General features: G+C 40.9%; 2 protein-coding genes across 4 annotated transcripts in view; one reads left to right on the plus strand and one right to left on the minus strand.

Moving 5' to 3' along the window:
* LOC143412353 (uncharacterized) overlaps positions 1-452 on the minus strand; it is a 7,139-nt gene extending 6,687 nt beyond the window's left edge. The window contains exon 1 of the mRNA XM_076882136.1: positions 422-452. Coding sequence (XP_076738251.1) covers positions 422-452 — 31 coding nt within the window. The remainder of the gene's footprint in view (positions 1-421) is intronic.
* Positions 453-1,101: 649 nt separating this feature from the next.
* LOC101483370 (uncharacterized) lies at positions 1,102-14,247 on the plus strand. Of its 3 annotated transcripts, none has more exons than XM_076880253.1 (6): positions 1,102-1,239; positions 8,114-8,225; positions 9,786-10,130; positions 10,215-10,472; positions 10,590-10,709; positions 11,540-14,247. In XM_076880253.1, the coding sequence occupies exons 2-6, from the start codon at positions 8,120-8,122 to the stop codon at positions 13,156-13,158; spliced, it is 2,448 nt and encodes an 815-aa protein (XP_076736368.1). In that variant the 5' UTR covers positions 1,102-1,239; positions 8,114-8,119; the 3' UTR covers positions 13,159-14,247. The 3 variants fall into 3 exon arrangements, with proteins under 3 accessions (XP_076736368.1, XP_076736362.1, XP_076736371.1); XM_076880247.1 differs by lacking the exon at positions 1,102-1,239 and adding an exon at positions 5,200-5,696; XM_076880256.1 differs by lacking the exon at positions 1,102-1,239 and adding an exon at positions 7,801-8,024.
* Positions 14,248-25,586: the final 11,339 nt, after the last annotated feature.

A 25,586-nucleotide genomic window follows, 5' to 3' on the forward strand; every position in this document is an offset into this window, starting at 1 on the left:
CATCAGCAGCAACAACCCTGCAGAAACAGTCCCAACGGACAGTTTTGTTTTCACACCAACATTTACAATTTAAATTTGAATTTATCTACAGTCAGCATGAAAGTATGTTTGCTCATCTTTTTGTGACTTATTGGATATGCAAGAGATCGACATTTACATCTCCATTATAATCTAACTGATATCATCATATGACAGTTCATTACTTGCACAAATATATTTCACATTACAAGTGCTAAAAAGTAACACATAATTTGCAAATGAGGTGTTAGTAAATGTTACATTTTCATTATTTGCACAACTAATATTTTCTTTAAAATGAAACATGTTGGGGTAGAACAGGAACAGACTACTGCAAAAAATATAAAAAAGATTCTATATTCAAGCAAATTACATGAGGCAAAGAGACAAACGCTGTACTCACAGAGTTTACTACAGAGTGCGATGACTTCCATTCTGGCTTTCTCACTGAGAGTATCAAGCGACATTAAATCTATATATGTAGCTCATGTCTTCCTCTTCCTGTGCAGGTCACTTTACTTCTTGTGTTGAGCAGACTTTATTGAAAAAGTTTTATGAAGACTGCTGCAAGTGTGTTACAATAATAAATACAGATATGTTAGACTGAGGGCAAAAAGGCAGCAGAGGCCATCATTGACAACAAAGCAGAGACAAAAAGGGGAAAAAGAGCTAGGAGTGAAACTTTACATAAGATTAAGTATTACATGATAGTGTGAGCATGAATAACAGGTGCCATAGTGCCCCCTTCTGACCAGTAAACACTGTCATGTTTTTCAGTTATAAGAGGGCAGAGTCCAATAAAGCAGCTCATATCATTGCCTCACGGGAGCATACTGTAGTATTTTATAATCACCTGCTTCGGCAGGTAGATATGGCCCCTAATGGCCCATTGAATGGACTGATATCATTGGAAGTGGGTGAAAGAAACTGCAGAAATCATTTTCAGCTCCTCTTTGGTTTACACATGATCTGTACTAATCTAATGCAGTATGCAATCAAGGTCAACCGTCCCTGTGTTCATCATGCTCAGTGTTTATCTGACAAACACCAAAGAATGTGCAGCAATGAACGTTAGAAACTGATCCGACCGGAGTGTCCAGTTTGCTGTGAGTCAGTAATACTTGTCTCAGTTTTTGTTTCCTGGTTGGCCTCCAGCAACTCATTTCAGTTTGAAAGCGACAGTTTGGATCACTGTGTTCGAACCTGGGGTCTTTATCTGTGGTAAGATACTCTTTTATTTGTTTGTTTTGTTTTGTGTTTTGTTTTTGAGTCAGAGAACAAACAAACAAGAACCTTATACCAAAGCACCAAAACTGTGGTAAAAAACAAAGGGATTTTTTCTACATGTTACTGAATAAACTCTGAATAATGTCAGACTGTTGTTTCTCTGTCAAACCGTTAGCACATACAAGATGACAAATGTCTGTCAGTCATTAAAAGCTCCCACAAAGCTCCAAATGTAGCAGCAAAGTGTGAGAAAAGCTGTGTTTATTTTTATAAAGAACACTGCTACTGTAGTTTAATTTTAAAATAAAAGCTCATAGTCTAAGCGGATTTCTGTTCTTGGTGATTGTCACCTCCAGCCTTGGCTGAGCCTTTATGCTTTTCTTTAAAGAATTTGCCAAATAGAGATAAAACACAGCAGCAGCAGCAGGTTTCTCAGATTTTCTTTCTGTGAAGACAGCCACAGACTGCTGCTGAGTGGGTGGAGTCGACTCACATGAATTGTTTCAGTTTCTCCTCTGAAAATGACTGCTTGATACAAACTCAGAAGCTCAGCTGTCTGAAACAACTGAAGATGAAGCAATTTGTTGAATTTACTGAGATTAAACTGAGTTTGCACCTGTCTGTGTTGAACTGTAAAAATCATCAGTTAACACGACTTTTCAGCTGTTTGAGGGCAGAGACAGTTTCCTCAGAAAAAATCCTGAATGTTTGGAGGTGTTTGGTTAAATTCATCATCAAGTCATCAGGTTTGTTCTGCATTATGTCAGTCACAGCTAGAGAGCTTTTCTACTTTCAAAGGAAAATATAGTAGCGGCTCAAGGAGAGGGAGCACTAGCCCAAAGACACACCATTCGTGATTGGCTTATCACGGCTACTTCATTCTTCCTCAGTCAAACAGCAGCACTCCTGCGACTGTTTTGCCCCCTTAGCTCCAGGTGTTGTGCCAAAAAGTGATTGCCGCCCGGGGGAGCGCGCACAGCTGCTTAAAGCTGTAGCGCCCATATTACTTACATAGACAGCTACTTTTGTGCAACTGATATAAGATGCAGTAAGCTGAACACAGCTTCAAGCATCTGTTTGATGAAAAATAGTAACACGACCGCACTGCATTTTCTTGTTAGTAACTGTAATGGCGTTGTAACGATAGAAATAGTAATTAGTTAGATTACTCGTTACTGAAAAAAGTAACGCCGTTAGTAACGCCGTTACTTGTAACGCCATTATTCCCATCACTGGTGACCACCAGGGAGCCCCAAGAGTGATTTATATTGATGTGTGTGAAACAATTTTCAGATCAATATCTAATTTATCAACGAGCACATTTATTATACAAACTATACCAACACTGATTCAGGAAAAGGATTAAATGTTACAATCCCTTCCCTAAAAGATAGTAATAGAATAATAAATAATAATAAAAGATCTTGTGATACATTAACTTGAATTGATGCTGCTTAAATACAATATTTTTACATTACCTTTTTACAATACAAATATATACATAGTAATAAAACAAAAAGGCTAACTGACAAATACATTCTGTACGATACAAGAGAAAGTGGATGAGAAATATCACATAATTTTAAAAAAACAACAACTATGTACTAATTTCACAAATATGATGAACTTACGAGTTATGGTAATATTGACATTGTTGATTCTATGACCCACTTTATCCTCACACCAGTACTCTGCACTGTCTGCTAGATATTGCACTGTTGAGAAATTGTGCATGAAGAGAAAGTTCTTTTAATATTACATACTGGACTAAAATGCTTCTCCTCAGTGGTTCTGACTCCTCTCTGTTGAGTAGAACCATCAGGGCTCTCACAAACAAAAGATAAAGCCTCATACTGAAAGTGTTGGCGTCTGTTAGGAGATATGTGAGTTGTAGCTGCACCTGAAAAGCGTTCTCCTCAATTCACTGACTAACTACCTGTTTACTTATGACATAATTTCCTATTACGGACTATACTGATTTTAAGGTGACACTAGTGAGTTACAACTAGATATTTAAGATCTAAGAAATCTAAGATAACATTCTAGTTTAAACTAGCTTTTGATATCAGAACAGTATTACCTTGATTTTTCCAGCAATTACATGAAAAATGTTCATTCTCCTTTAAGTCTTTTCAAAGTCAAAGTCAAAGTCAACTTTATTTGTCAATTCTGCCACATGTACAGGACATACAGAGAATAGAAATTTTGTTTCTCTCAAACCCTAGATGAAATAGCAAATGAACATTTAAATATAAGAGAGTGATTAAAAAATGCAAGTAAAATAATTAAAAAGTAAAAATTTAAATAAATAAATACAATACAAATTAACAAGAAAGCTATGCAATATACAATATACAATATTCAGGTAAGGGTAAATGACATTGAGTGTAAACCAGGCAGAGTGGTGCAAATAGGCAAATAGTGCAAATGGAGACTTAGTAATATACGGTAAGAGATAGTATAACAACAAAGTCTTATGAGGTAATGGCAGCCCAATGCTCCACAAAGTGACTGGTAACTGGTGCAGGCCAGTGAGTGAGTCAGAGAGAGAGTGTGTGTGTGTGTGTGTGTGTGTGAGACAGAGTTCAGTGAGACTGTGGAGGAGAAGAGGGGAGAGGGGGCAGAATCGGGAGGGAGTTAAGCTTCCTGACAGCCTGATGGATGAAGCTGTCCTTCAGTCTGCTGGTCCTGGCCTGGAGACTCCGCAGTCTCCTCCCTGACGGCAGCAGCTTGAAGAAGCTTTGCATTGGGTGCGTGGGATCAGCCGCTATGCAAAGGGCTTTTTTAGTGAGACGGGTGCTGTAAATGTCCTGGAGGGAGGGGAGAGAGACACCAATGATCCTCTCTGCAGCTCTCACTATGCGTTGGAGGGTTCTATGACAGGACGCATTGCAGGCTCCAAACCACACAGTGATGCAGCTCGACAGGATGCTCTCGATGGTGCCTCTGTAGAAAGTGTACATGATGGGGGCTGGTGCTCCTGCTCTTCTTAGTTTGCGGAGAAAGAAGAGACACTGCTGTGATTTCTTGGCCAGTGCTGTGGTGTTGTACGTCCAGGAGAGATCCTCTGTGATGTGCACACCCAAGAACTTGGTGCTGCTCACTCTCTCCACAGACGCTCCGTCAATGGTCAGAGGAGCATGTTGGGTGTGCATTCTCCTGAAGTCCACAACAATCTCCTTCGTCTTCTCCACATTCAGAGAGAGATTGTTGTCAGCACACCACGTGGCCAGGCGTCTCACCTCACTTCTGTAGTCGGTCTCATCCCTGTTGCTAATGAGACCCACCACCGTTGTGTCGTCCGCAAACTTGATGAGGAGGTTGGAGCTGTATGATGGAGTGCAGTCATGGGTCAGCAGAGTGAAGAGGAGGGGGCTCACCACACATCCCTGCGGGGCCCCTGTGCTTAAAATGATGGTGCTGGATGTATTACTGCCGACCCGTACTGTTTGAGGTCTTCCGGTGAGGAAATCCAACAGCCAGTTGCACAGTGAGGTGTTGAGCCCCAGCTGGACCAGTTTTTGAGTGAGCTGTTGGGGGATTATAGTGTTGAATGCTGAACTGAAATCTATGAACAGCATTCGAACATATGAGTCTTTTTTGTCCAGGTGTGTGAGTGCTGAGTGGAGTGCAGTGGAGATGGCATCATCGGTTGAGCGGTTGGGCCGATACGCAAATTGGAAGGGATCCAGGGAGGGGGGCAGGACAGTCTTGATGTGTTTCATGACTAGTCGTTCGAAGCACTTCATCAGGATGGGAGTAAGTGCGACAGGACGGAAGTCATTAAAGCAGGAGGGAGATGACTTTTTTGGAACCGGAATGATTGTGGTGGCTTTAAAACATGTGGGGACGACAGCCTGGATGAGCGATATGTTGAAGATGTCTGTGAAGACATCAGTGAGTTCCACTGCACAGTCTCTCAGTACACGACCAGGAATGTTGTCAGGACCCGGAGCTTTTCGTGCATTGATCCTGCTGAGGGATCTCCTCACGCTGTCCAGGGACAGAGTCATCACCTGGTCACCAGGAGGGGGTGGGGTCTTCTGTGCAGTGGTGCTGTTTTGGACTTCAAAGCGAGCAAAGAAAGTATTCAGTTCGTTCAGCAGGGGGATAGTGCTATCACAGGTCTGTGGTGGGGGCTTGTAATCTGTGATGGTCTGAATGCCCCACCACAGGCTCCGTGAGTCTCTGCTGTCTTTGAAGTGATGGGATATTTTCCTGGAGTACTGTCTCTTAGCCTCTCTGATGCCACGGGAAAGGTTGGCCCTAGCTGTCCTCAGGCTCGCCTCGTCTCCATCTCTGAAGGCAACATTCCGAGCTTTCAGCAGCCTGTAGACCTCTCCTGTCATCCATGGTTTTTCATTTGCCCGGACAGTTATGGTTTTCGTGACTGTTACATCCTCAATACACTTGTTGATGTAGGCAGTAACAGTCTCTGCGTACTCCTGGAGGTCAGTGGTGTTGTTATAGGTGGCAGCCTGCTTAAACATGTTCCAGTCTGTGGTCTTTTATTCAATAGTTAAAGCTTTTAACTACAAGCTAAATAATTCCTTTAAAAAAAACAAGGTTTCACAATAAAACTACCTGGAATAATATTGAACATTGCCACACAGACATTATGTGCTTAACATCATAAGGGTATTTACCAAGTGTAAGTAGAGGGAATTATCTTTTGATATTAAAGGAATGAAGCAGAAATATTTCTCCCTTTACCATTATTAGATTAACACACTACTTTACCATAATGTCACCATAGTCTCTGTTTTAGTTAAAATATTGCCACTGATAAAATTATATTATATAGTCAAGCTTTTCCTGGGTGGAAACACACTTCACTAACAAAATCAATTGGTTTGTTCATAAATAAAAGAAACATATTGCTTTAAAAATTAAACCCCAGCATGATAAACAAGGCTAACTGTAAAAGTGTTTTTTACCTCATCATTTTGTTTTATGTCATATAACCAGATTTGTTGATTGTGGCTTTAATCAGTGTGGGCTCATGCTGTAATTCAAATTATACTTTAATGTAATGTGTTACATTATTTATTATCTGGAGTGAGCAATCCATTACACTATGGGTTATATTAGTTTTGTTTTTCTACATAACAGAACTTGAAATACACCCTCACATAATTACCATTTAACAATATAAACCTCAAGAGTACAATCCACTGACACAAATCTTCATCCTAATGATGAGACCAGAGTTGACAAAAGTAGCCTATAGACATTCTGTAGAAATACAGACACTAGTGTTAAAAAATACTCAGTTGGACTAAAAGTTGGACAACTAAAAGTTGGACTACTGATTCAACTTTTTTCAACTACTGATTCAATTTCTTTACACAAAAGGTGAAACAAAAGTGAAAAAATACAGACTCTGAAATTTACTCAAAGTAACCAGCTATTTTTGTGCAAAGCTAACAAATAATAAATAAATATCAGTAAATGTTGCCTCCATTGTAGAGGGTTAGACTTTTCCTTTAAACAGAAGATGAGCATCGAAGAGGTTATAGCGGGATTTCTCAACAATAAGTATAGAACAGACTGGGGGTCAAAAAGACAACAAAAAAAAAGTGTAACATTTTTCTTAGGCTAATTCCCATCAATTGATTTCATTCAGCTGAGATGGACTATCAGAGTATAATCATCATATGGCACAATTAAGTTCCATAAGCAATTGCTTCTGATTGGACTAAAGTTTGCAACTTTGGAGGAAGTGAGAACCCGCACAGAGACAGTGAGACTTCACAGAGAAGAAACAAACAGCTGGCTGATGAATTCAAACAGAGCGTCCTCTTTCTGGACCTTCATTCCTAACTTGTACTTTATATTTTTATACTTTTGTGCTTACTTACAGTATATAGCAAACATTCCCTGCTACATGTTGCCCCGATACACAATTATTTTACAGATTTCAATCATTTACCTATTGCCTGATTAAACAACACAGCTATTTTGAGACCATATGAGAGCGCCTCGATTCCAGTGTTTTAGGAATTTTGACACATTTTTACAGTTGCTGTTCCTTAGCACAACAGCAGTATTTCCAAAATAGGAAAGATTGGTGCTGTAGTTATTTACAGGAATCTAAAAATGTCACAAGAGACACATGCGGATTCAGTGTTTTATTCACAGATAATAAATCAGAGACAAAAAGGGAAAAAGAACTAGGAGTGAAACTTCACATGAGGTTAAGTATTATATGATAATGTGAGCATGAATAACAGGTCCCATAGTGCCCCCATCTGATCAGTAAACACGGTCATGTTTTTCAGTTATATGAGGGCAGAGTCCAATAAAGCAGCTCATATCACTGCCTCACAGGTGCTTTATAATCGCGGTAATCAGCTACCTGGCAACCAGGTCAAAGTACAGCCTTTTATTTATATGTAACCCATTAAAGAAGGAGCTAAAAATAAGAAATAAAGAAAAAAACACACACATATATTTATGATTTTAGTTAAACTGTTAACTTGGTTTAAAACACAATATTAAGATTTCTCTTTAGTGTAAACTTGATCATTAATGAGTAATGTATTCTTATCTCATATGTGACACTCAACGTATCTAGTTCAGAACACAGTGGACATGCCTGAAGTCTGTCCCTGAACATTTTATATCAGACTATAGGTGTGGTGTGTTTTTACAGCTCTGCTGCACAGAGTAGATTTTAATAGACTTAGAGGTAGATAAGACAGATCGAGCAGGTGCAGGTCAAGTTATTTGATTTAAGGACTTGACTTTCAATGTGCTGATTGAAAAGTGAGCCAACAGTAAGATATCCTCAACTTTTCTCACCATAATTTGATTTCCAGTGTGAAAGAAAATGTCTTACAACTGTGTGTATTTGAATTTTCTGCAGCTCACAATGCCTCGACAGAAGGACAGACGATCCTCTAAATCTCGACTCAGTGTATGGACTACAGTGTTTTTCCACTCAGTTATCATTCTTCAAATGACACAGATCAATGCAGGTAATGTATCCTCACAATTAGTGACAACAGACAATATACTTTTGATATGTACACTCAGGATACGCACAATGTCATAGTGTGGACAAACTACAGTTTTATTAACACCTCTGTGTAAATAAAGTTTCAACAAGAACTTATCAGTAGGGTTAAGGTATTTTCTTGGGTTGCATTAAAAAGTAAAAAAAAAAAGAAATAATATGAAATTAGTAGTTATATATTAATACTATAAACTATGAAATACATATGTTTTAAATGTAGGGTTTTGTACTATTTACTGAAGCAACAGGGGTGTTTCTAAATTGCATTGTATGCATTATACTTTATGGCAAAATGTCATTACACAAATACCACTTTACAATAATGTATTTAAAGGTGTGCTCTAAATAGAGAACAAGTGAGGAATCAATTTGGGGAGAACACTTAACAATGCATCATCAGCTTCCTGCATTGTTCCTCATCTATTTTAAAATTGTGAAATTTTAATAACTTGGAATAACTTCTTCATTAAGTGATCACTTTTTTCTGTGATAAATAAGTAAACAATAGAAAAAAAAAAGCTTTGCTTAAATATTTATGTTTAAATTATGTGTTTGGATTCTCTTTGAATGACAACACTGTATTTGAAATTGCAACCAGATGTGCTAAGAACATTTGGTTTCCATCACAAAATGTATTTTAGCTCAAGGTCTTTCAAATGTTGAAATAATATCAACGGTTACAGTTTAACAATAGTTGGTGGTGCCATTGTTCAAATGAACAGGTCAGTGCACTACTAAGAATGAAAGTGAAAGCATCCCTTTAGATTAGTCATATTTTATAGCACGTTAACGTTAAGAAGGTCCCGTATAAGAGGGAAGTTTCCAAGTTTATTACTAACGTTTTATTTTTTTCATGTGTTTAACCTACTAAAATAACAGCCATATATTACTTTTCCAAATCCTCCTAACAGTTTTCCGTCTTTACATTTTCCTATATCCCCAAATGTGAGACAAGTAATCTATGTTTATTTTGTTCTCTCTTATCCTGCTGTGATTATTATTATATAATTCTTCATTACTAATTATACCACACATGTATTATTTTATTCACTTTAAATTAAGTGAATTTTAACAGTCTTAAATAGTGAACAGGTTCATGTTATGAAGTATGGATGGTAGCAGAAGTGTGAGTTATTTTGTCACTCACATGAATGACAGTTCAAAATTATGAGACACACATGAGTTTCATATTTTCTTCTGTACTACATTCATACTTAAGTTGAATTTGTGGGGATTTTAGTTTTGTTTTTATTCACTGTTTAGCTATGACTTTATTATGTCATGGTTTTTGTTTTGTTGTTTTAGTTTATCTGACATTGCATTTAATTTGACAACATCCTATAGACCACATTATTTTCATTATCCTGACGAAAAAAAGAAAGAAAGACAATTGTAACCAAAAACACATACAACTCGATATATAGATTATGCAAATCTGTGACTAAAGCATTTTTTTTATAAAGTTTACATTTACTGTTTTCTAATTCTAAATAAAGATCAAAAACACATTTTTCTTTCCCAGGTGAATCTCTGACAAACAGTCAGCCTCGTATAATGGCAGTAATTGGTCAGACTCAAGACATCACGTTGCTATGCAGTGTGGATCCTCCCATGAATGCTGTGGATGAGATGGTTGAGTGGTCAAGATCTGACCTGAATCCCAGATTTGTCCATGTGTGGCGGTCAGGTGAAGATCATCTGATTGGACAAAATCCATCCTACAAGAACCGAACATCAGTGTCTATTGAGAAACTGAAAACAGGAGATGCATCACTGAAACTCACCAAAGTGAGGCTGTCAGATGAAGGAACATACAGATGCTTCATTCCTGGACTAAGTGCAGATTTGAGTGTTGAACTTGTTGTCGGTAAGTGAACAAAATGTATATGCTGCTGAACGTAGAAATTGGATTACTGTTTATCTTTTATGTCGCAATTTTATGTGTTTACAGAAGCTGATATTCAGATAACCAAAGTCAGCCCTGGAGTGTTAGAATGTAAATCCAAAGGCTGGTATCCAGAGCCGGATGTGTTTTGGCTGGAGAGTGAGGGCAAGATCATCCCTGCTGGGTCTAAAGAGATGTTCAGAGGTCCTGATGATCTCTATGCCCTCAGCAGCAGACTGACTCTGGAAAAAGGACACAGCAAGAACATCACCTGTAGAATCCAACAAAACAAACAGCATAGAGAAGCCAAGATACATGTCCCAGGTTAAGTTTTTTTAAATTAATGATGTGATCCAAATTTTAACTACAAACTGGCAAACTTGACAAAACATATGTTAACTTATCAATAATTATTTTATCTCATGTGCTTTATTATTTCAGATGATTTCTCTGTGGATTCGGCTAGATCTACCATTGCGGCAATGATTGTTGGCATTATATTTATTACTTTTGTTGTTTTTCTTGTTTTTCTCGTTTGGAAATGGAGAAAAAACAACATGGGTGAGACTCTAATGCATGCCCAAATATTGCGTAATCTCCTACTTTGTCAGACAAATCTGATTAAATTTGCACCAATTAATTATTGACAAAAATGTGTGGTTAGACCAGCAAGGCTTATATTCAAGTCTAGATGCTGCTGTTAATGCCTCACATGTTGCTGATATGTTGTTTAAGGCCAACTGCAAACAAACACAAACACTCTAACAATAACATGTTATTATGCACACAGTCATGTCTATAGAGGCTTTTTTCCATTCAGTTTTAAAATTTGTGTTTTTCATATTTTGCTTATTTTCTTATAAAGTCAATAATATTAGAAGCTATTGCCCCTCCAATAGAAGAAGCTCCATGCCTGCTTCATGTCCTGGGGGGCAGGATTATGGTTTCCCACACCTATTATTAAATACTTACATGGAGAAACCAAATGAACACAGCTAACCCAGACAGTGTGTGCGTGCAGGCTCACAAACACAGGTGCACACACGCACACTGTCTGGGTTGGCTGCTGCCTCTAAACATTAAGGTTAAGCTTATGTTTGTTTTTGTTGTGGTTTCTCTACTGTGTTGTTTTCATTTTGCATTTTTTTGTTTGTCCTTCAGACAATTGTGATTCTTATACTGCCAGACAGGACATGTAAAAAGTTTGTTTCAATTGAGTCAGAAACACATATTATTATTATTATTATTATTATTATTATTCAATAATACCACTACTGCTACTTTTAACAATAATAATAATAATAATATTTTCATGACAGTAATTATTCACTTTTAAACCTTTGGTGTGGGAAAGTAATGCATTTAAAATTACTAATTGTATCTCCTCACAGAGACTGGAAGCAAAGAAAAAATGCAAGCTTTTGATCCAGAAGAGGAATCTCTGATCAGGGAAGAAAAGGTCAATGACAGTTCACATGTCAGTTTGTGTCAAACAGAGGTGGAAAATGACCACGTTTCCAACAAAAATATCATGCAGACAACAAAAACTGGCACACAACAAAATAGCAACCACCCAGGTAGAGAGACAACAAATAATGTATGGAAATCACATGATGGAAGACAAGCACAACCTGAACAATTTGATAATAACAGCGAAAGAAGAAATTGTGAAATTCCAAATCTGACTGATAATAGTGGACAAGGACATGGGCCTAAACAACACGAAGAAAAAACTGAAGAAAACAAAAACAAAACACAAACTACGAATGAAACAGCCGATCAGAGTCTAATTAAAGCAGAAGAGAAAAAAACTACTCATTCTGAGGGAGAAGACACAATGAAACAGAAACAGGACAATATCAAGGAAAATGTCAGTCCCACAGGATCAGAAAGAAATATGGCAAACCAAAATCAGGTTGCTGGTGAGGTGGATGGCGAAAAAAGAGCAAAGGAAGTTTCTTCAGAAATACCCCCAATGCAGCATGACAGTAAGGAAAACCAGTCAGAAAAACCTATAACCACACAGATTGTAATGAGTGGAGGCCAAAAACAAGAGATCAAGGAAGCTGGAGGAGAAATAAGCCAACCACAAGCTGAGAACGTGGATGGGAACGGAAATAATGAAACAGCAGCTCTATCTGGCAAAACCATAGGTCAACATAATAGCGCAGAGGAGGGTCACACATATGAAGGGGGGCAACCATTGAAAGGTATGCAAGGGGAAGACCCACAAGTGAAAAGATTGCAGGGGCAGGACACACAAACAAAGGGATTGCAGGGGCAGGACACACAAACAAAGAGATTGGAGGGGCAGGACACACAAACAAAGGGATTGCAGGGGGAAGACCCACAAACAAAGGGATTGGAGGGGCAGGACACACAAACAAAGGGATTGCAGGGGCAGGACACACAAACAAAGGGATTGCAAGGGGAAGACCCACAAACAAAGGGATCGGAGGGGCAGGACACACAAACAAAGGGATTGGAGGGGCAGGACACACAAAAAAAGGGATTGCAGGAGGAAGACCCACAAACGAAGGGATTGGAGGGGCAGGACACACAAATGAAGAGATTGGAGAGGGAAGACCCACAAACGAAGGGATTGCAGGAGGAAGACCCACAAACGAAGGGATTGGAGGGGCAGGACACACAAAAAAAGGGATTGCAGGAGGAAGACCCACAAACGAAGGGATTGGAGGGGCAGGACACACAAATGAAGAGATTGGAGAGGGAAGACACACAAACAAAGGGATTGCAGGAGGAAGACCCACAAACGAAGGGATTGGAGGGGCAGGACACACAAAAAAAGGGATTGCAGGAGGAAGACCCACAAACGAAGGGATTGGAGGGGCAGGACACACAAAAAAAGGGATTGCAGGAGGAAGACCCACAAACGAAGGGATTGGAGGGGCAGGACACACAAAAAAAGGGATTGCAGGAGGAAGACCCACAAACGAAGGGATTGGAGGGGCAGGACACACAAAAAAAGGGATTGCAGGGGGAAGTCTAACACATGCTTAAATGATTTTATAATGTTTTATAATGTTCTATATGTATATGCACAAAGAGATTGCAAAGTTTCATGGCGATGAAGACTCATAAAGAAAACCTCACTCTCAGTTGGGGTAGGCAGAAACTAAAATGAGTCTGCTTTAAATGTTTACAAAAAAACAAGTTCAGACCAGGAAAGTCAACCTACACACAATTTAACAGCAGTTAACAGCTAATGGGTGATAGATAGTCAAAAATATTGCCCAGGTAGAAAATGTCGAGCAACAATAAATAAATAAATAAATAAGGGAAACAGCAGATCAGAGTCCACCTACCAAATAGAAGTAAAAAAAAATAGCAGAAAAGAGACAAGACCAAATCTCTGGTGGTTAAAGAAAGACAATAAGGAACCAATAAAATTGAGGAAATTAAGAGGTGATGACAAAAATATATATTTTTAGCTATCCAGTATACTGTTGCATTTAGTGGATCTAAAGTGTAGTGTTTTACAAATTTGAATAACAAGCCAAAAACCTCCAGTTGGATGTCAGAAGGAGAAAAGGAATCTAGTGGAAGAAATCAGACAAATAAACGTTATCTACCTGCTGTTGGACCCTCATGAATAATACTTGATTTATGGTTGTGATATTGTAATTTTTTGTGTTGATATTTGACTTTCAAACTACATAAATGTGCTTCTTTAGAGTACTCCAAAAACCCAGCAGTGTGTAGGTCAAGTGCTGCGTTCACTGGGAGTGGGATAACTGTGAAAAAACAGAAAATTGAAAAAAAAATACAGCAGACTGCAGTAGACCCTTGTTGTCACTTCAGCTCTTTGTATATTATGAATTTTTTCTTCTCCCTGGCTGATGTGGACCGACAACAACAAAAGCCCACAGTTATACCAGATCCTTATGGTCTGCCATTCACTGCCAGAGGATTTTTCTTTGTGTGTGTGTGTGTGTGTGTGTGTGTGTGTGTGTGTGTGTGTGTGTGTGTATGTGTGTCTTTGAAAACTATGTAATAGTGTTATCCTTTCTTTTTTCTTTGTAATTATTTGCCAAATCATTATATAAACTGTAGGTTCATACTTGCTTACGAAATAAATCTAAAGATTCATGTAAATTCGTTAGTCTTGTCTTATTGTTTAAACTCTCTAGGTGCATTTCAGACTATGAACAAATACATTTTCTTTTAATGTAAACTTTTGCTTTTATTAGATAGTCATGGTCCAATCAAACTACCATTTAAGCTGCAAGGCTTCTGAACTCTGCTGTGAAACAGCTAACAGATCATCTGCAGAGGAATGGTTTATTTGAAGAGTTTCATTCAGGTTTCAGAGCTCATCACAGCACAGAAACAGCTTTAGTGAAAGTCACAAATTATCTTCTTATGGCCTCTGACAGTGGACTCATCTCTGTGCTAATTCTGCTAGACCTCAGTGCAACACTCAATACTGTAGACCATAATCCTCTATTAGTGCACTGCTGTATTGATTGCTGGGCTTTTTGTTTATTACTTTTGTTGCTTTTCTTGTTTAAAAATAGAGAAAAACAACATGGGTCAGACTTTTTAAATATGTTTTAAGACCCCTTGACTGATGCTGTTGTCCTAGTCTTAGTGTACAGATGGATACTGATAATGAGTTTTCTTTGAATTTCACCATGTTATATCATTAATTTAAGTTTAAGTGACTCTAAAAATCACATGATTGATGGCTCTGGCAATATTTTACACACCATGGCTAGTCAGCAGTTCAACAGCACCGATTACACATGGAATATAATTGTTACAATGCGTTGTGTGTATGTTTGCACTATATATACACATCTGATTTATGGCTATAGAGGCTTTTTGTATTCACTGTTTTAAAATTAACATTTCAAATATTTTGCTTACTTTCTTTGATGTTGTTAGTGTCACGGTCTGCGGAGGCAGACCGTGCGGGAATGTGTATGGTGGACCCAGGTGCGAACACAAGCGAGGATGCAGGAGTGGATTTAAACAAAAGCGAGCCTTTTATTATGGCTGATGAAAGGAACAAAACAGAGTGAAGGCAGCATATGAGTAGTAGCTCAACAGAAACCTAAACTGGACAAACTAAGGAAAGGCTATGGCTGGAAATACGGAACACAGGGGGTGGGAACACAGACGACGCGACACAGACTGTATGAAACACAGAGACTAAATACACATGAGGGATGATCAGGGGAAGTGGATGCACACGGGGAACACAGGTGACACTGATAATCATAACAAGACACGGCAGGAGTGAACGTAACACTGATGGGAGATGGGCAAAGTAAAACAGGAAGTACACAGAGGTTCAAACAGGAGGAGAGAGAGCACGGGGAGAACGCAGACATAACGGGCTGGGGAAAACATAGAATAAAACACAAAGAGAGACGAGGGCTCATAAATACACAGAGGGGCACACAGGGGGTAAGAGTCACGAAGGGAAAACACATAAGGAACAACGTAACAGATCAACCCAGGAAGCATGGCCTAAATAAAGAACAAAATACAAAAGTACATGAAAACTAAGAATACTGGGCCCACATGGCCCAGGACCATGACATCACCCCCCCCTAAAGGGCTGGCTCCCGACAGCCCAAACCCGAGAAACAAAACAAAAACAGAAAACAACCCACCCAGGGCGGGAGGCGGGGGACCAGGACGGAGGGACCAGAACGGGAAACAAAACAAACAACAGAAAACACAGGAGCACATGACCATAGTCCAAATAAGGTTCAGGGGGCCGACCCAGAGCCCACAGGCACAAGAGTTCACGGGTCACACGGTCGGGGGGCCGACCAGGCGGGTGGCACACGTGGCAGAGCTGGTCCGGAGGCCGGCCGTGCGGAAGGCAATGGCGGCGGCGACGAAGGAGACGACGGAGCAGTTCAGGGGGCCGACCGCGCGGAAGGCAGCGGCGGCGGCTCTCCAGTGTTAGGCGTGCTGGCCATGGCCTGGTGAGCACAGGACCAGTCGAGGTAGGACCAGACGGTGGCAATGCGGGGGCCGGACCAGGCGTCGCTGCAGAGGCTGAGGCTGGACCAGGCGAGGACGAAGACTCGGCGGAAGCTGGGCCAGACGAGGACGAAGACTCGGCGGAGGCTGGGCCAGACGAGGACGAAGACTCTGAGGCTGGGCCAGACGAGGACGAAGACTCTGAGGCTGGGCCAGATGAAGCACAGGCTGGAGCCGCAGCAGACGAAGCACGGGCTGGAGCCGCAGCAGACGAAGCACGGGCTGGAGCTGCAGCAGACGAAACACGGGCTGGGGCTGGACCAGGAGGAGCAGAAGCAGAAGGTGGCTGGATGGGCGGCTCGGGCCCCCCAGCAGACGTGGCATGGTGCTGGACGGGCGGCTCGGGCCCCCCAGCAGACGTGGCTTGAGGCCGGATGGGCGGCTCGGGCCCCCCAGCAGACGTGGCTTGAGGCCGGATGGGCTCCTCGGGCCCTCCAGCTGACGTGGCGTGAGGCTGAACGGGCCCCTCGGACCCTCCAGCGGAGACAGGAGGCTGAACGGGCCCCTCGGACCCTCCAGCGGACGAGACATGAGGCTGGACGCGTTCACCTGACATCTTACAGTTAACAGTCCAGAAGCAAACAGATGTCAGATGTCCTGAGGCAAAGACCAGCTCATTCACTTCAAGACTTATGTAGGCTGACATAACAGGCTCTAAAACAGAAAGTCCTGTTTCCATATTCCTCCCTTCAGTCTCGAGCAATGACAGAGCTTGACGGCCCAGATAAGCCGGGTCAGCCACAGGGAAAACAAGGACTACAACATTCCCCAGAAAAACACGACTTAAGCCTTCGCGGATAAACTCCTGGGCAAACATGAAATGTTCAGGAATGAATCTGGGCGATGAGAACTGACTAGCATGATGGCAGTAAGTGTTATAGCGACTAGGAACCATGCGCGAGGTGGACTGTAACTTAAGGGTGTTATGTAGTGTGTATGGTGAAATGGGTACGGCTAATGCTGTGCTAGCATTCCTAGCTGAGACGGGTGATGTTACACAGCTCATGTTACCCTGATTTGACTCTATGTCGTCATCTTTAAGTTCCAACGTGAGTTCATGATCAGCGTTCTCAGTTTTCAGTTCATTGGGAATAGGAGCAGCATGCAAAACAGGATTACACATCATCTCACACTCAATACTCTTACACTTTACGTCATGACCCTCCTTTAAACAATCCTTATGTGCTAAGGAAGCACAGGGGCCTGCTTTAAGTAGCTCGTTGGTGAGCGGAGCGGGCTCGGGAAGGGAGGCATTAGCAACAGGTAACTCAGTCTTAGATGGAACCCCAGGCACATTAAATGACACAGAAGAAAACACTTCCACCCCACCCCCACACAAGCAACATCATGGCCTGTGGAACTCTCTTTCAATCCAAGTGTAGTGTCAGGGGCCCCTACAAGATCACTAGGCCTGTCCAAGATCCTCTCTGAAACAAATTCACTTGGCTGTGACTTGGTTAGCAGAGCATTACTCAGCCTGAAGTTAGCACTGGCTAATTCCAAAACAGTGATTTTATTTTCACAAACAGAAACACACGAAACAGGGGATTCCCCGGTCAGCTTAGAGGCTGGACAGTTAAACACCTGTTCGGGTGGCGGTGACAAGAACACCGGCTGTGACTCCCCAGTGTTGGAACTCACAGTCTGAGTGGGTCTTACTCCCTGTTCGTGGAAGCCAGACGAACAGACCACACCATTCACAGTACCAGAGTCAGCCATTTCCACACTATGTGTCTCTGTTAAATTTGACCCGTGGCTCTGTAATTCTGAGTCTAATTCATCTTCTATGGCTTCAATGGAGGCTGGTGATGACAGGTTGCACTCACTCACCTCCGGTCGTCGCGCGATGCGGTGACGACGCGAGCGCCGTTTCCTCTTGGCCGTGAGCCCCGTTAACGTGGAAAGTGGAGCCTCTTGTGGCGTCGCAGAGGCTGAGGAGGCAAGGGTTGGCGGAGCATCAGGCGGGGGCTCCTGGCAACTCCGGGGGCCCCCAAAGGCCAGGCGTGTCCCACGGAAAATCTCACCGTAGTGAAGAGCGAGCCCTGGCTTTCCCCGTAGCTCCTCCTCCAGTTGCGCGCATGCGGCGCGCTGCCGCTCCTCGAGGTCGAAAGTCATCACCTCCACAGCCTCCTCGTGTCGCTCAGTGGAGGGCGAGACATGCCGTAGCGATGAGCGACGGCGACGAGAACGCCGCTTTCGTCTTGAAGTGGACGCGGACGTAACTTGGATTTCTGTGGCGACCGGCTCCTCGTCTTCCGACCACATCCGCGCCAGATAAGAAGCGGGAGAAGAGTAGTCCGATCGAGGCGGCGAGGATGGGCGGCCGGTCCGAGGCGGGGCGGCTGGCGGAAGCTCCTCCTCGGAAATGAGCCAGGGCTTCCAGCGTAGCTCGTCCTCCCGATACGCCCGCAACACCTGCTGTTGCTCCTCCTCACCGAAGTCGACAGCCTCGGGCATCTCCGTGCAGGCAGGCGGTGGCGAAGATGCGGAAGCTGATGAAGTGTGAGCCAATGGTGTGTCGGTGGTGAGCCTCGCTGTTCCGACTCTGACCGCTACCGGCTCATGAGGCCGCGGGGTAACATCGCAACAGCATGGCTCTGGCGAAGGCGCACGCACACCGGGCCGCTGCGGCTGCGGACGGAGTTGGAGAGTGGTGACGAGAAAGTCAACGATCAGTGGGTGTAGTGCCTCCCATAACCAGGGAAATACAGACACGCATACTCCCACTTGACGGGCCAACTCCTCCCGTTCCTCCACTCCGGAACACTGCAGCCATTTAGTACAAAGCGCCTCCACCGTCTGGATGATCTTCCTCTCGTGTGTCGCTGGGTCCGGCATGGTCGCGTCGTACTGTCACGGTCTGCGGAGGCAGACCGTGCGGGAATGTGTATGGTGGACCCAGGTGCGAACACAAGCGAGGATGCAGGAGTGGATTTAAACAAAAGCGAGCCTTTTATTATGGCTGATGAAAGGAACAAAACAGAGTGAAGGCAGCATATGAGTAGTAGCTCAACAGAAACCTAAACTGGACAAACTAAGGAAAGGCTATGGCTGGAAATACGGAACACAGGGGGTGGGAACACAGACGACGCGACACAGACTGTATGAAACACAGAGACTAAATACACATGAGGGATGATCAGGGGAAGTGGATGCACACGGGGAACACAGGTGACACTGATAATCATAACAAGACACGGCAGGAGTGAACGTAACACTGATGGGAGATGGGCAAAGTAAAACAGGAAGTACACAGAGGTTCAAACAGGAGGAGAGAGAGCACGGGGAGAACGCAGACATAACGGGCTGGGGAAAACATAGAATAAAACACAAAGAGAGACGAGGGCTCATAAATACACAGAGGGGCACACAGGGGGTAAGAGTCACGAAGGGAAAACACATAAGGAACAACGTAACAGATCAACCCAGGAAGCATGGCCTAAATAAAGAACAAAATACAAAAATACATGAAAACTAAGAATACTGGGCCCACATGGCCCAGGACCATGACAGTTAGTCTTAGAAGCTGTTATTGAGTTTGCTTCAGCTGGGCCAGAAACTTATTATTATTATTATTATTATTATTATTATTATTATTATGTATTCACTTAATCTGAAAAACTTCTTGACACTCAATCTTTACCTAGATACCTTTGGTGTAGCAAAATAATTTATAATTGCAACTACTACCATCTGTTTATAAACACAGAGATCGAAAAGTTCCCTAGTGATGAAGAACCACAGAATAGAAGCCTGGATAAAATATTCTCTTTTCCTGAAGAGCCAGAAAATGAAGCTCTGATGAAGCAAGAAAATGTACAGGGTGGGCCATTTATATGGATACACCGCAATAACATGGGAATGGTTGGTGATATTAAAGTGCTGTTTGTGGCACATTAGTATATGTGAGGGGGCAAACTCCTCAAGATGGATGGTGACCATGGTGGCCATTTAGAAGTTGGCCATCTTGGATACAACTTTAGTTTTTTCAATAGGAAGAGGGCCATGTGACACATCAAACTTATTGGTCATGTCACAAGAAAAACAATGGTGTGCTTGGTTTCAACGTAACTTTCTCAGAGAGACAGCAAATGATTTGTGCAGAAATGAAGACACCCAATCTGGTAATGGGACAAAAGCACAACCTTTACAATTTAATAATAACACTGAGAGAAGAAAGGATGAAAACCCAAATCAGAGTCAGGTGGACAAGAAAATCAGCCTAAACAAAGACACAAGTCAAAGACTGATACCTGCATTAAAGAAAACAGAAAACAAAACACAAAGAGTTCACCTACTGAAAAGAAGAAAGTAAAAAAAGGTAGAAGGACAAAAGGCTAAATTACAGATATTTAAAGAGAGAAAAAATGATTGGTTTTTTGGTTTTTTTTTTTATATTTATATTTTATATTCAGTGTACGGTTGCAGTTACTAGGTCCATAGTGTGGTGTCTTGCAGATTTGCTTAACAAGCAAAAATCCCAGTGGGAGATACAAACCCCTTAGGTCTTGTGTCAGGACGGACATCCAGTGGAACAATCTGATCAGTTGAAACATGAGTTACCTGCTGTTGAACCTCCTCAATAATACCTGTTTTGTAATCTTTTGTGTAGGCATTTACATAAACTACATAAATGTGATCCTGTGCTTCCAAAGTGCAGCAAGGTGTATATCGAGTGCTGAGTTCACCGGGAATAAAAGAAGAATGAAAAACACAAAAAAATTTTAAAAACACAGCAGACAGTGGCTGCAGTGGACACTTTTCATTGTTTTTAACCCTTAGTGCAACTTCAGGTCTTTGTATGTTAGAAATATGTTGTGCTCCATAGGTCTCATGGACCAACAACAACACCCACCCACCATCTCTATGGTGTGCCAAAAGGTTTTGTGTGTGTGTGTGAGAGTGTTCATCTTTTTTTTTTAATTCTTTTCAGAATCATTATTTTAATTGTATCATGTTTATGAAATAAATCTAAATATTCCTCTGAATCCCTTAGTATTGTTTTCATATTCAAACACTCATACTAATGTCTTTTCACATACTACTACTACTAATAAAAATATATGAAATATTTCGATGCTAGCTGCTGGTATTCTGAAGTTTAGGCAGATTTTAGACAATGGAGCATCAGATTTCTTTGAATTTCATTTGAAGTTTGTGCCTTTATTAGATCGTGACAATTAGTGAAAGGTGGAGAAAGTGAGGGGTGGGGGGTGACATTCAGGGCTAATGGAGAATCCACACGTCTGTATTGAGCACAAAAATAATGCATACATTTAAAAAAAAAATCTAAATACCAGGTAAGCAATAAAACCTGAGAAACATTAGTGTGATCCTGGCACACACAGATTCCTGGGTTTCACTTTTAGAGCTGATCACTCAGTTTGGCTCCATATGTTACTCCAGCTCTTTTCCAGGTCAGCTCTCTGCCCACACTGCTGCACTCCTCCCCCGCAGCTGAGCCACAAACCACACTTCCCATGAACAGAACAAGTTTATTCTTGTTTTTGTTTCTTTTTCTTTAAAAAAAAAATGAAAATGAATGATGCATTATTTAACTTCAAGTGGCAGCAAAGGATTTACATGTGTGACAAATTTTGTGTTCGCTAGACTTCACTTCCCATTTTGGTTATTTCTTACATGTTTCTCTGATGAGCATTTCACAAGTTTCAAAACCTTTTTTAGAAAATAAATCAAATATTAGTTATTTTTCAACAATTTTTATTTTCGTTTTTTAATTTCAATAACAAACCAAACAAAAAACATATTCTTTATTTGCACACCAAACCCCACTCCAAACACTTTCCCATTACCCCTTGTAATCTCATGTGATCTTGTGAATTTTGTGAGTCCAGGCAACTTACCACTCATGGAGCAGAACCATGCAAAGATAAGCAACATGTAATTACACGTTTATAACATGTGAGAGCTTTGATTTTAATAAAATGGACATTGGATGGCAATGTGCATAGACACTCTACTAAAAAAACATAACAATTGTTAAAATGTTACAATTTTAACAAAGCAATTTTTTAAAATCTCCTTTACATATCAAGTATGGCTTTAAGTGGGTTTTGTCAGGATACACTGTGTGGCAGGGAGATTTTAAACCCAATCTGTAGGACTGCAGAGACAAAGGGCAAACACGAGAAGAATGCCTTATAACTGGAACTCACAGAAGAATGCAAAACAAAGCTGGGCTTCAGCCAGAAGTGCAAAAACCAAAAGCATGGAACACAAAAATATAGCTTTTTATTAAAAGTGTAATAGAACACAACAGGGAACTGAGGAAAACTGAGTGATTAAATATACGCACAAGATAAGAGCGACACAGCTGGGGAAGCAGAAACATTGGCAAAATAATAACATGAGAAGACCTAATTTAGTTGTACACAGGAAACATGGAAGAGCCTGTGAAAAAATAACAAAAGACAAAACCAAAACACCAAAAGCAGAAAACTAAAAGAAAATGTTTAATTCAATTTAATTCACTGTTCAATTCAACATTACAACAACAGTCACCACAAGGCACAAATAAACATGAACTGAAACTCGACTAGATCATTACCATAAACTTAGAACTATAATTTAAAAAACACTGGAAAAAAAAAAGAAAGAAAACTCTTAAATCGGAACAAAGAAGTGTAAACTCGAAGCACCCAGTCAACGACCCAGGAACCATGACAGGTTTGCCTCCTTTCTGCAGTTTACTGTTCAGGTGTTTGAAGTTTGCTCATTGTGGCCTGTAAGAAAGGGGACAAAAATACTATTATATAATACTTAGCTTTTAGAGGAAGTTGATGTTCAGGCTCTTTTTTTTTAACTTAATGTAGCCAGATGGGCTACTGTCCATTGCTCTCTCATGCTCTCACTTTCTGTAGCGCTGCTAGTCAGGTAAGTCAAGTTGCACTTTAATTGGAGGGTGGGGTCTGCAAAGGGCCATTACTTTAAAAGGCAACATCAGAGTAGCTTGAAATTGACATAGAATCCCTGTGAGTTTGTATACTGTCAATATAAACTGCAGTTAGTCTGTGGAAAGATGAATTTTCATTTTAAGAGCATTCTGAAGTCATTGAAGAGTATTAACCAGTTTTATTTTTTACAATTATTATAGATGTTTTAAGGCTGTAAAACCCCTCACTACATACTTTATACACTTTTCTCAGACAGGCATGAACATTTTCACACTTTTTTTCTCTTGTTTAAAAACTATCAAAGTTTAAAGCTTCACAGAAAAATAAGTCCAGTATTGTAGAATGAAACCAAAGATTGAACCCTGTTTTCAGGACCAGAACATGGGAATAGACCAGCTGTGAGAGAATTTAACATTAATGAATCAATGGTACGGAAGTACAGGAAGCAAGAAGAATGAGTTGAGTAAAGTCTGACTTATCTCCCTGCTTTAAATAATGTGTTTTATGGTCCAAAAAATACTAACTTCTACCTTCCTTTAGAAGTCTGACTTTTTTGTGTGATGGTCAGCATCCTGCTCTGAGCGCTACCACAGGTGCCTTTGACGGTGCAAAATGTTGTTGGTTTTTGGGGGGAGAAAACTTACAAACATACAGTACAGCACTGCAGAGTCACACTGCTAGTGATCGAAGATTTATGTAAACATGTAGTAGTCTAGGGCCAGGCAACAACATGAGTGAGGCACTCGCTCCCCCCCAAGACCCAAGCAGCCACAGGAAACAAATCCGTTCTTAGTAATGTGATTTATTTATAAAGTGGAAAAAAGAGGAACAACACAACGGGAGTGTCAACACTTCAGGGTGAGCCAAGGCCAAAATAATAAACAAAAACAAATGTACACAAATCCTGCACCCCTGACCTTACCAAAACAAAGTCAAAAATAAAGACAGAGTCTGACCTCCTTAACTAATTCAAAACAGGAGAAAACTGGTGATCAAAAGAAACGGCAGCTCACCCCTACCCACTCCACTTCCACAATATTCAAACAGCACTGCAGCCAGCAGCTGCCAAAGGTACACTGTTGGGTCGTGAGGGGAAACGCGAGGACCTCTCCCACCGTGGCACTCCAGCCTCCTTTTAATGGGCGGGTCCTCCAGCTGGATCCAGTCATGTCAGGGTGGTGTATCCAAGCACCAGTTGGAGCAGGGTCCTGGCACAGCTGAATTAGCATAAACAGATGCATTACCTGCACAGAACAAACACATGAAAATGTAAGTTCGTAACACCCCCTTCCATAAGAATTCAACAACCCTCCTATTGTTTAATTAGTCTGTGGAAACATGATTTTCATATTAAATACTGTTTTGTAAAATGTAGCTCACCTTAGGCCAAAATAGTCTTACTGTCTGGATGGGTGAATAAATGATCTCCTATGGTGAACTCGACTCTTCACCTGCTGGGGGACTCAGGGGCAGTGTGGAGCGTGATAATCCTGAATCTGCCATTGTAATTGAGAATATATGTTTTCTTTTAGGAAGCAAGCATTAATTTTTTTTAATATAAGATCACTGTAAATATTTGTGGAATGTGATTTAACTGTTCTGGCATAATTTTATAAAAGGAAGCAAATAAAGAAAAAAATAAAAATCCAATAAAATGTCCAAATGCTAATAACATAAGAACCCAGTTCTTGAGTTTGTTCTGTCTTGTTTATGATCACAGTGGTGTAAACAGGTTGTTCTGAGATATCGTCTGAAGGGGAAGAATCATCTGTAGGCAAGAGAGGTTATTATGCATGTATGTATTAGAATATATATATTTAAACAATAAAGCTGTTCTTTGGTAGCCCTCACGCTTTTCTTTTTCTGGCTTTGTGCTGTGGTTTGACCTAAGACAGTTTTAAATCATCAAAGCATCAGCAGTGTCGAAAACAAAAAACCCACATACGACATACTGAGCAGACACAAAAATAATCCCTCGGTGGAGCATATGCCATGTAAAAATACCACACTTCACTTTAAGCTTTTATTTTTTTAATTTAAGATTTTAATTTTGTTATATATAAACTTACTAGAAATTGTATCATTCAGTCTCTCAAACATGCGATACACTTTTAATCGATTTAAATTGATTAAGACAAAAGTCATCCAGTCCCACTGTGACCTTGACTTGGACTGGTTAACAAATTGGATTAAAATTGGTAACAAGCATGAAACTGAGTAATACAGTAGTTATAATTATTTCTCTCTCACCTCCTGGATGGTCTTCATCTCAGTTTGATGTTGCTGTTGATGTCTTTGAGGAAACTAATGAATAGAAGAAAAACAACAGCATTAGAAAAAAATTAAAAGGGAATAAAAGACTATTCTAATAAATCATGTGAACTGAAAAACTGATTACCTCTGTGTTTGCAAGTATTAAGAAATCTGACTATCAGCAGTATCATCATTAAAATAAACAACAAAATCCAACGCAGGAAGAAGACAGGAGTGGAAATAGGGTCAT

This window comes from Maylandia zebra, linkage group LG3, assembly GCF_041146795.1.
Source record: "Maylandia zebra isolate NMK-2024a linkage group LG3, Mzebra_GT3a, whole genome shotgun sequence".
Lineage (NCBI taxonomy): Eukaryota > Metazoa > Chordata > Actinopteri > Cichliformes > Cichlidae > Maylandia > Maylandia zebra.